Raw genomic sequence first — 12,020 nt, 5'->3', positions numbered from 1 at the left:
TGCTTACAAGCACAGGAGAAAGGCTGAGAGGAACAAAAACGCTGTACGAGGAGGAGAATGCTACCTTTACACCCAATAACTCAAGGCGGCGACCAAGAAACCCAGGGACGCGAGAGGCTTGCGTCATCCTGCAGCGCCAGGATCACAGACACAAAAAAGCGACGCCTCCTGGGCGGGGGTTGGGGGCGTGGAGACGACGACTGGAGGTCACGTGGTGCATTGTGCGCCACCTTTCCCTTCTGGCGGAAAAAGCCATAGAGTCAGGTTGACAAGGCCGGAGAGAAATATGTCCGTGTTAAATAATTCTGTAGAGGTATATAATAAAAACGGATTGTCTTTGAGTCTGTGTTTTCCTTTCACCTTTTCTTACAAGTGTCTTAGTTTGACATTGCCCACACAAAAGATGGCTGCATAGTCGGTGCGTACTACCATGGAGTCTCAGGCCTAGAAGGGCCCGTGGGTGGGTTCTTTGGGCTGGGAACAGCCCTGTTGCCGAATTAATACAGGAAGTTCAGGGCGGGACCAGCGATTAGCCATTCTGCGACTGCGCAAAGATGGTGGAGGAGGAGAGCATCCGCGTGGTTCGTTGCGGCGGCAGCGAATTGAACTTTAGGAGAGCTGTATTCTCTGCGGATTCTAAGTATGGGGGGCACCGCGCTTTCGTAGCTGAGGGGCGGGGCGTGAGTTTCCCGAGGGTCGGGGAGAAGGAACTAGGTCGGTAGCGTTCGGACTCGCCCGGAGGATATCAGCTTTACGGAGAGCACGCGCGTATGGGGGATCCCCAGGGTACCCAGAGGTCCGGTTAGCAGTGCAAGTTGGAGTGTTCCACCCCACCCCGCACCCGATTCCTGGACAGTTTACCTGCAGGTAGATTGAAAGGCCCTGGGGCAGGTCTCCGTGTCAAGGATCTGGAGGGTGCTCAGGCGCCTAGAAAGTGGTCCGGGCATGGATGTGATGGATGTATATGCCAGTACTTTTGCAGTACCTATTCTCTCGTACAGAATCATGTTTTGGAGTGACTAAAACCTAAAAATATTCGTTTTTTCCTACCCACTGCTCACCCCTGAACCATAGAGCATAGTGGCAGTCTTTTTGGAACTTTACATGAAAACAGATGTTAGATTTTTTATGAGTAAAAATACGCTAAGACTTGGTCTGTTTACTCAGTGTAGCTGGAAACCAAACCACTCCCTGGCTTCAAAATCCAAATCTTACATTACGAAGCCTTTGTACGTTTCTTAATCTTTGCCTCAGTTGCTATCATGTGTAAACGTGAATATTTAGTTCATTTGACATGGTCATATTGGGATGATTAAATGCCTACAGACAAGGCTAGGTATTTTTTTTGTTTGTTTTTTTGTTTTTTTGGGTTTTTTTTTAGACGGAGTTTCGCTCTTGTTACCCAGGCTGGAGTGCAATGGCGCGATCTCGGCTCACCGCAACCTCCGCCTCCTGGGTTCAGGCAATTCTCCTGCCTCAGCCTCCTAAGGCCAGGTATTTAATGGCTCAGTGTATGTAGCTGTAATCATTATTGCTGTATTGTCAGGTTTTCAAATCACTTAAGGTAGAGTGACACGTAATAAAAACAAAAAACCCTTTCTGTCTTATGAGAGTAGAGGTAGTATCTTATGAAAGTTTGTAGCCCTCACAATATTGGTGTGTGTTTTTTGGCGGGGAAGGAGGTTGTATACAGAGTCTTATTCTGTCACACAGGCTGGAGTGCAGGGGCTCAATCGCAGCTCACTGCAACCTCCGCCTCCCTGGTTCAGGCGATTCTGGTGCCTTGGCCTCTCGATTAGCAAGATTTTATAGGCATGTGCTGCCACGCCCAGCTAGTTTTTGCACTTTTAGTACAGAGGGGATTTTGCCATGTTGGCCAGGCTGCTCTGAAACTCCTGGCCTCAAGTGATCTGCCTATCTGAACCTCCCAACATGCGGCAATTACAGTGAGCCACTGTGCCTGGCCCACCCCCACAATATTCTGCATATGAGTGTATGACAGTTAGTTGTTGAGAGCGATGCATGTATAACTGAAAGAGCGTTCATAAAGCTAAAAAACAAAAAACAGAAAAAAGAAATGAGTCCTTAGTCTTTGTTGACATTGATCTTGTGAATCAAAGGAAGAAACAGAGGCTGTCAAAGCTCTGCCACTTGGGACTCATATCCATGTAACCAGTTTCTTCCTCAATGTACTGTTTCTACACCTTATTTATTATAATGAGGTCCATTGTGTGTCTCATTTGCTAAGCCCAGCAATTCATTTTTCAAGTATTTGTCAACTATGTATTATGTATAACATGCTGCAATGACAAAAACTAAGATAATTTTAATATTGATCTTGCCTTCAAGGAGCTTAAAAGTGCCTTCAGTGAGTAAAAGGGATACTCAGTAACAGGTGTTGCATACTGTGGTCCTGTAGGAAGGAGTTCCTAAGAAGAGATGATTTCAAACTAAGAAGGATGGAGAACGTTGCTGAGCAAATGACATTTGTGCTAGGCCTAGATGATATTTTAACTGGGGAATATGGACAGAAGACATTTCAGGTAGAGAGGACAGTGTAAGCAAGAAAGAAGTGATTTCTGTTGAACAGGCTGGTGCAGTTAGCTACCAGCCTGTTCAACAGAAGAACAGTATAGTAAGAATGGTATATATCAAGGGAGGTATTGGGAAATGAGTTTGGAAAGAACACGTGCAGCCATTTGTTGGTTGTTGTTTGGATCAGAGAGAATGATTTTTTAGTTCTTTAAGGGGACAGGAGTAATCAGTTCTAATCTGATTGTGTTTCTTCAATAATGTTAGCCTGAAAACTGTAAAACTCTATGATACATGTTGGTGAGTGGAGAAACGAGTGCTGGATAGGCTGGTACACTCAAAGTACGGGGATGGCATAGAAGAGGGAGTTACATAGTCAATTTTCCCTTCAGTAATGGATCTTGTAGCACTGGCAAGAGTTTGCCTCACCAGTGATACTGGGGGATGGAATGCCAGGCAAACAAGCTTGAAATCTGAGGGCCTTGAAAACTGGGGGTATTGAGTCAGTGTATTGCAGCATCGGGTATAAGAGATGGCAGGAAAAGACTCTGGAAGAATAGAAACCAGGGGTTAGAAGAGCAGTGCAGGCATTCAAGCAAGAAATCACTTTTACCCAAACTAAGGTAATATTGAACATGGAGAAGGGAGACAGGGTTTTAGAGTGATTTCACAGTCAGTGTTAATGGGGAGATAGAGTTCAGTTCCGGGTCTGTTAACTCTAAAGTACCTGTAAAACAACCAGGTGAATATAGCTAGTAGTAGGCAGAAATTCAGGACTGAAGTTTGGGGAACTTGGTCAAAATGTAGAGTTTTTTTCTTTTTGTCATCATCTATATATAAGCTAATACTTAAAACCAGTTCTCTAAGAAATGAACAGGATTATAATGAACTCAGCAAAGATTTGAAGATTATCTACAAGGTACTATAAGGAATTGGCTGCCTTATACAAAGAGGAATAAGGCAATTTTGTATTTTACCTCAAAATGCTTATCAAGAAAGCCAAAATAGTAAAATGACAGACTTGTGGAATTTTGGCAGCCTCCTCTTGAAACTAGAACAAAAATGTTCTGACTACTTTAGTGGGTTGTTGTGAGGGGCAAGACGGTATTACCTGGAAGTTTCTGCTGTTCTCATATTAGATATTACTGACTCTCAGTCCAGTTCCCTTTGCATCCCAGTCCGCTGCATCCCCCAGTTATATGGTGCTATGAGTTGGTGCATTGGGGTTGCTAGGGGAGAGAAAACTGAAACAATGGGTCATCCTTGCCTTTCACATTCCTAAATTGCCCACAAGCTAGTGTCCCAAACAGTATTTTTCCCTTGCAGATCACTCTGAGTATTGCCGCTTTAACAATTTTCCTAAGTTGTTACTGTTATAACATTATTACTCTCTTATTCCTACTGTTGCTCAGAACTCTGTAACAGTTTTTTTGTTGCCTCCTTAACTGTAGTTCTTCTATGCCACTTTCAGTCCCTTCCCTGATACAGCTTAAGTCTTCTTACCCAGCTGTTTCCTGATACTACCCATTATACACACTTTGCTTGTCAGATAAGTACATTCTCTGTGTCTTGTACATAATCATGCTATTTCCATGCTTTTACTTATGTTGCTGTTTTTTCTTCCTACCACTTAAATCGTACATCCTTCAGAGCCTAGTTTAAGTCCTGGTTCCGGCTTGGAACATCTCTAATTTCTTACTACTTCACTTTTCTCAACAAAGATGAATCCTATGCGATAGATATTGTGGTTGGGTGCATTACACACCTTCCAGTCTACAAGGTTAAGGTATTATCCCTATTTAGTGAGTCCTTAACGGTGTATGCTAAGTTTGTATTTGCATGCATTGTTTCACTTAAACTTTATGAGAAAGTGTTATTTGCATTTTACAGTGGGTAACTGTAAGTGGAAATATGAAGTTTAAAGAGGTTAAGTAAATTCTCTAACATCATTCAGCTAATACATGATAAAGCTGGCATTTGAATCCATTTGTGTTTGACTTACTATTATTGTTTATAATAAGTGAAAACATTGTCTCACCTTAAAGAACTCGCAGTCTAGTAGAGGAGAAACATAGTACACAGACAGTCTTAATGCGTTATGGTAAGTTCTGTGATGGAGCTAAGCCCACCTTCGTGTAGAAGCACATGAGGACTGGTGCTGATCTAGAATGAGAAGATGCGGAAGGGCTTCCGGGAGAAAATTCTGAGCTGAATCTTAAAGCAGTAGTCAGAGTCCTGATAAATAGGAAAGACCTGTCACTGATTGGAAGGATCTAAGATGTGATAACTGATGTGGTATGCTGGATTGGGTTCTGGGAAAATAAAAAAGACATTAATGGAAAAAGTGAAGAACTCCAAATAAATTATATACAGTAGTTAATAGTCATGTACCAATGTTAATATCTTAGTTGTGACTAATGTGCTGTTCTTATGTAAAGTGCTAACATTAGTGGAAGCTAGGTGACATGTATACAGGAACTCTGATTCTTCTGTAAATCTAAAATTATTTCAAAATTAAAAGTTAAAAAATGAAAAGCTTACTCTTTGGAAATTAAAAAAAGAAATTAGAAAATTGTGTTCTATCCACATGTTCTCACTCATAAGTGGGTATTGAATAATGAGAACACATGGACACAGGGAAGGGAACATCACACACTGGGGCCAGTTAGGTGGGGTTGAAAGGGCAGGGAAGGAATAGAGGGGGCGGGAGCATTGGGGAGGGATAACATTAGGAGAAATACCTAATGTAGATGCCTAGTGGGTGGATGCAGCAAACCACCATGGCACATGTATACCTATGTAACAAACCTGCATTTTCTGCACAGGTACCACAGAAAAAGCACTATAAAACAAATACTCTGGTTGTATTCCCCTTTAAGTAAAAATTTTTGAAAAATCTGACTAGGTATATGTTTATTTACTTATAGTGACATACGTCTACTGCTATTAATCTGTTTATTAAGTGTCAAGAAAACTTAAGGCAAGTTCTATACCTGACCTGCTGTATGAGTTTGAGTCAATGATTTAATGTTTCAGCCTGGAATTTCTCATCTGAAAATTGGAAATGATAACATATATTTCATATTGTATTGAAATAATTTGAGTAAATATTGCATTTAATGCAAACAACATAGCACTTCACCTCCACAAAAGTAAATAAAGTTACTTTAAAACTTAAGAAAAAGAAAACATGTTCTATGTAGATAGAAGAAAGTGCATAATCATGGAAAGAAAGTTGACTTTGAGGGGTTGCGTTTAAGTAATTGAAGCCACTGTTCTTTGCTGAAAAACAAGAAGAGAGAAAATTCCTTTTTTCTGAGGAAGCTTATCAGAATCAATTAGGGAACATTTCTTGGACGACAGTAGCCACCTACCCACTGCTGTCTCAAGGAAGCCATGTCTAAAGGAACTCTTGATACTGATAGGGTGTGTCTAGGGCAGGCGTCCCCAAACTTTTTACACAGGGGGCCAGTTCACTGTCCCTCAGGCAGTGTGTTAGAGGGCCGCCACATACTGTGCTCCTCTCATTGACCACCAATGAAAGAGGTGCCCCTTCCTGAAGTGCGGAGGGGGGCCGGATAAATGACCTCAGGGGGCCGCATGTGGCCCACGGGTGTAGTTTGGGGACGCCTGGTCTAGGAGGATGGGGGAAATTGTTGGAGTTATGAACTACTTTAATAGAGCACAGTGTTAAGTGAAAAAGTAGTCCAAGTTAGACTAGGATCAGACTACCAGGAGTTTGGATCATTTCCTAAAGGCAGAGGGAAAACATTGAAGGATTTTAACTTAATTTCATCTGTGGAAGTGATATGGTCAAATTTGCAAAATTAGCCTCGTGTGAGTATGAAAGCTGCATTGAAGGACTGCACCTGGAGACTGTAGAAAGCCCTCAAGAGTGTCCAGGCTGCAGATGTTAAGCCTCTGAACTGAATTACTCATGGCAATTGAGAAGAGGGAGGCTGTATATCTCAAGTGCTTTGTTGCTTGTACATTCTTGATCTTATGCCGTTTCATAGAACCATGCCTCATGAATGACAGCACTTAAAAGATTCCATTGATTATAAGATGCATCCTAATTTCAAAGAGATGAACATGCAAAAATCAAGTATCTTAGAACTGATAAAATAGGATAGTAGTGGCCCCAGTTTGCAACAGATGTACTCTTAGTGTGTTGTAATACAGTAGCCCTCCTTTGTCCACAAGGGATATGTTCCAGGACCCCCACTGGATTCCTAGAACCACAGATAGTACCAAACCCTATATATGCTGTATTTTTTCCTATGCATACCTACATATGATAAAGTTTAAGTTATAAATTAACCACAGAGATTAACATAATAACTAATAAAATAGAACAATTATAACAATATGTCAGCATCACTGCTCTTACATTTTGGGGCCATTATTAAGTAAAATAAGGGTTACTTGAACATAAGTACTGCAGTACAGCACTAGTGGATAGGATAACCTAGACAGTTTCTAAGCGACTAATGGGTGGGTTTGTCTACGGCAGAGAAAGCTGGAAAAAGGAATGATTTATGTCTCAGGTGGGACAAGAGGATTAATCACTCTACTGAGAATGGCATACAGTTTTAAACTTATGAATTATGAATGTAGGTAGTTACAGCCAGGGAAAATGAAACCATAAATAAGAGAATACTACTGTAGATATAATGGGCACAGAGCAAACATTTTTTACTTGGAAGATACAAGATTTCTATTCCTGAGCCTTGTACTGTGATAATGTCATGAAAACAATCAAATAATGCCCCAACTTAACCACCTTTTGTAATTGAGTAGCCACTACTACATGAAAGAAATCCAGAAAGACAAAGCAAAGCCAGCATTTCAACAACAAGAGAAAAAAAATGGAATAAAGTCTTTGTATTTTTCTGTACCAGAGGCCCAGACCTCACCAACTGGAGTAGAACCTTTGACTTGGCATTTGCAAGCCAGTGTTGCCAGTGAACCATGGAGATGTTGGGGACATGGAGAGACACTCCTGTTGGCAGTACTATGAAGAGTAATAGTTGATAGTGACTTGCACAGTGTCTGCATCCATTTAATGAACAGGCAACTTGGTTATTAAGTTGGCTGTCTTTGCAGGATAATTTCATTTAAAGCCTTTGGCTACCAACAGGCAAGAGATATGACATTGGCATCATTAATCTCTTCTGAGTTAGTGAACTGATTGGTCATAGATGTCCCCATAGACAAAAGGCACACAAATTTGAATATTCAATTCTTAAACTATACTGAAAGAAACCTCTGTTGCATTTTTATCATGGACAATGAAAAGATTGTACTACCTATTGAATATGTGATACGATTTGGCTGTGTCCCCACCCAAACCTCATCTTGAATTGTAGCTCCCATAGTTTCCATGTGTTGTTGGGGGGACTCAGTTGGAGATAACTAATTATGAGGGCAGTTTCCCCCGTTCTGTTCTTGTGGTAGTGAATGAGTCTCATGAAAGCTCATAGATTTACAAAGGGGAGCTCCCTGCACAAGTTTTCTTTTTGCTGCCACCGTCTAAGACTCGTCTTTCATCTTCTGCCATGATTGTGAAGCCTCCCCAGCCACATGGAACTGTAACTCCATTAAACCTCTTTCCTGTATGAATTACCCAGTCTCGGTTTTATCTTTTTCAGCAGCATGAAAACAGACTAATAACAGTATGTGAAACTTGCTTTTCTTTCTTTTTTTTTTCCAGGTATATCTTCTGTGTCTCTGGAGACTTTGTTAAAGTTTACAGCACAGCTACAGAAGAATGTGTACACATACTGCATGGGCACAGAAATCTGGTGACTGGAATCCAGCTCAACCCCAACAACCATCTACAGGTGTCAAACAGTTTATAGCTGAATAATTTAAGAGTGGTTTTGTTCTTGACAGAAAAATTTGAGTTGAATTTGGCTGGGAAATCTTGCAGGTTATAAGTAAAATATTTGTTTATCTTCAGGTGTAGGGTATTTTTGACTTACTAAACTACATTGCCCATAGTTTATTCTATATTTGTTCCATGGAATGCTAATAAGTGTTACTTGAGAAGGATGTTCTTGGCTGTATCAGTTTCTGAAATTCTGGGCTAGGCACAGTTAAATCTATTTCTTGATTGTAGGTCTTCTTAGGTTCCCTTACCTGTATCACAAATATCCAAAAGGGGTATGTAGTATTTGGTTTTTCTTAAACTTACTTGACTTGTGAACCATTTGGTTTCTGGGACACATTTTGAAAAGTGTTGGCCAAGAGGTATTGATTTGGTAGATCTGTTCCTTTAGAAGTGAGGCTCTAGCTTACTCTAGATGTTGCCTAGTCTTAAGACCAGTGTCTAGATGAGAAAATTTCTTTGGTAAGTGGGTCAACCAGTTAGTTTCAGAAAAATTTGGGAATTTAATTTAGTCCAGACTTTCCCACTTCCCTAATAAAGTAGCCCTTGTTTCTCAGTATTCAAGAATTATGAAATGGTCATTTTAATTCTGTTCTTAAATTTTAGCAAATCTACTAAAATTTTATCTCAACAATATTTTAGTGGTGGTCTCATTTTTAATCAAATTCCATTTTCCTCGATTAGTCACAGCCAACTTGGAAATTATTAAGTGGATTTGCATTGCCATTCACTCTTATTCCAAAGGAACTAAAGTAGCACCAATCTTTTCTTTCCAAAATTAAATGAACTACTCCTAAAAATCAAAGTTAAGTAACTTTTCTGCAGGATCCAAGTATGTATTTTATTCTTGCTGTCCTCTGAGAGTTTGACAAAAGTTTATCGCTGTGTGTAGCATTTGAATGTTTTTAATAGCAAAAATATTGTTTTGTTAAAGTTGAAATTTGTGAAGCCTGTGTACTAAATTTTATAGCTATATATATACACATTGCATAAAAGCTTTGTTTCAGGTGACTGAAAGTTAAAATAAAATCAGGTTGTATTAACTTTCAGCAGATTTGGTTGAGGTGTGGGGGCAGCAATTCTGGACTTAGGAGTCACAGAATTTGTGTATTAACCATTGTTTTGACAGTTATTATGGTTTCACTTGTTACATTTTACTAGTCTATATTTATGATTCTTATATGCAGTCATTGGGATATAAATTTCCTAGTTAGTATAATTTTTTGACTTGGATAGATAATATGGTTTTACTCCAACATTTTAGAAGTTCTCTTCTCTATGTCTCTATTTGCAGAAATCCTAAAATTGCCACTTTCTTTAAAAATATTAAAATTCTTTGTAAACATTATAAGCAGAGTATTTTCCTGTAACATCAACAGCAACAAAAAAATCTACTGGAAACTTAATAAAATTAAGTGCACTAGGACAAAAATAAACCTATGTGTTACTAAGGTGTTCTGGTGCTACCAAAGTATGGTCCACAGTCCAGCATCCTAAACCATTAGTTACCATTCTATATGGCAATACAGAAAGTGAGTGTCACAGGACACTTTGACATTGCCACAGCATCCTAGCACATTGTAATTTCTATTGTATTTTATGAAAGTATTGGTCCTTGATGGATTGGAAGAAATTTTTTTTATGCAGCATATTCTTCAGTCACTTGAGAAGCACTCTTTTAATACTCCTAAGGTGAAAGGAGTTTGGCTAATAAAACTGAGTTCTGGCAGAAAGAGCAATGAGCTCTTAAGTACTTTTTTTTGTTTGAGTCTCACTCTGCTGCCCAGGCTGGAGTTCACTGATGTGATCTCAGCTCACTGCACCCTCAGCTTCCCAAGAAGCTGCGATTACAGGATATGCCACCATACCTGGCTAATTTTTGTGTTTTCGCTAGAGATGGAGTTTCACCATATTGGCCAGGCTGGTCTCAAACTCTTGGCCTCAAGTGATACACCTACCTGAGCCTCCCAAAGTGCTGAGATTATAGGTAGGACCCACTGTACCTACGTGCTTTTCATATCTCATTCACAACCTTATCATCTCACTCTTCAAGACAGAAGATTGACTTTTTTCCTCTCTTTTAGTTGAAACTTGAAATGGATGGATCTGCTTCTTGCAGAGGGCTGTGAAAAGATTGTTTCACAGAAGCAACATAGAGAAATGACTGTACTTCTTTAATGTTAACAATGAATTAATGAATAGAAAATGCCTCTGATCAGCATTTAATTATTCATTTGATATTTTGATGAATTTCCTTTTTTTAAATCAATTTTGTACTGTTTTACCCTTTTAGCTGTATTCTTGTTCCCTTGATGGCACAATTAAACTATGGGACTATATAGATGGCATCTTAATAAAGGTATGTGGATTGATCTTTACTTTTCCTTATGTGAAAATTAAAGGCAATGTAATATAATGGTAGATGTACTGTTTCAAATATTTAAATCGATTTCCTAAACAAGTTACAGAATAACATCAAAAAAAATGACTCATAAAAATTTTCCACTTACCAAAAGACAAGTTAAAGCTGGGAGAAAATATTTACAGAAAATATTATTCCAAATATATAAAAATATTCCCAAAAACCAATAAGGAAAAACTAATAGCCTTGTAGGAGAAATTGGCATAAAGTAGGAATATGTAAATTCAAAGAAAAAGAAATACAGGTAGGCAATAAATATGAAGAGATGATTAAACTCATTAATAAAGAAACAGAAATTAAAACAAATGACTTAGTATTTCCCCCATAAGTTTAGCCAAATTGTAGATAGAAAAAAATCTAGTGATAGTTAAAGAACAGAGAAACAGGCACTTTGTACACAATGAGAGTTAAAACTAAAATTAGGGCCGGGCGCGGTGGCTCAAGCCTGTAATCCCAGCACTTTGGGAGGCCAAGGCAGGTGGATCACGAGGTCAAGAGATCGAGACCATCCTGGTCAACATGGTGAAACCCTGTCTCTACTAAAAATACAAAAATTAGCTGGGCATGGTGGCGTGTGCCTGTAATCCCAGCTACTCAGGAGGCTGAGGCAGGAGAATTGCCTGAACCCAGGAGGCGGAGGTTGCGGTGAGCCGAGATCGCGCCACTGCACTCCAGCCTGGGCAACAAGAGCAAAACTCCGTCTCAAAAAAAAACAAAACTAAAATTAGTAAACACGTTTTGCTCCAGCAGTCTAACCTCTAAGACTCTCCTGTAGTCCTTATAACATTGTTGACGGCAGGAAAAAAGTTAAATATGACCTTGGTATCAGTTAAAATTATGATACATTCATTCAATACAATACCATACAGCCATTAAAAAGAATCATATTTGTATGTAAATAACTTGAGAGGGTATTTCACAAATACAAAGCAGTTGTCTTCTGTAGGCCAGGTACTCTCCTTATGTTAGGAATACAGCAATGAGCAAAACAGATAAAAATCCCTGCGCTAATGGATCTTATGTTCTACTGGAGGGAACAGGCAGTAAACACTGTGGTGCTCTTTATCTTTCAGACTTTCATAGTTAGATGTAAACTTCATGCCCTGTTTACTGTTGCCCAAGCTGAGGATTCTGTCTTTGTTACAGTAAATAAAGAAAAACCAGGTATAGTATAAT

At 39.4% G+C, this 12,020-nt stretch overlaps 1 protein-coding gene and 1 long non-coding RNA gene across 6 annotated transcripts in view; one reads left to right on the top strand and one right to left on the bottom strand.

The window, feature by feature from the left end:
• LOC141584570 (uncharacterized) overlaps positions 1 to 142 on the bottom strand; it is a 207,973-nt gene extending 207,831 nt beyond the window's left edge. For 2 of the 5 annotated variants that reach the window (XR_012517680.1, XR_012517682.1), the window contains exon 1: positions 8 to 130. This is a non-coding gene — a long non-coding RNA (uncharacterized LOC141584570). Of the gene's footprint in view, positions 1 to 7 lie in introns of all 5 variants that reach the window. The other 3 variants (XR_012517679.1, XR_012517681.1, XR_012517683.1) reach the window with 2 other exon arrangements.
• Positions 143 to 535: 393 nt separating this feature from the next.
• WDR75 (WD repeat domain 75) overlaps positions 536 to 12,020 on the top strand; it is a 35,040-nt gene continuing 23,555 nt past the window's right edge. Inside the window, exons 1-4 of the mRNA XM_039469944.2 lie at positions 536 to 640; positions 8,246 to 8,375; positions 10,716 to 10,781; positions 11,918 to 12,008. Coding sequence (XP_039325878.1) covers positions 555 to 640; positions 8,246 to 8,375; positions 10,716 to 10,781; positions 11,918 to 12,008 — 373 coding nt within the window. The 5' untranslated portion in view covers positions 536 to 554. The remainder of the gene's footprint in view (positions 641 to 8,245; positions 8,376 to 10,715; positions 10,782 to 11,917; positions 12,009 to 12,020) is intronic.

This window comes from Saimiri boliviensis, chromosome 5 (assembly GCF_048565385.1).
Source record: "Saimiri boliviensis isolate mSaiBol1 chromosome 5, mSaiBol1.pri, whole genome shotgun sequence".
Classification (NCBI taxonomy): domain Eukaryota; kingdom Metazoa; phylum Chordata; class Mammalia; order Primates; family Cebidae; genus Saimiri; species Saimiri boliviensis.
This window is presented reverse-complemented; position numbering and strand designations above follow the sequence as displayed.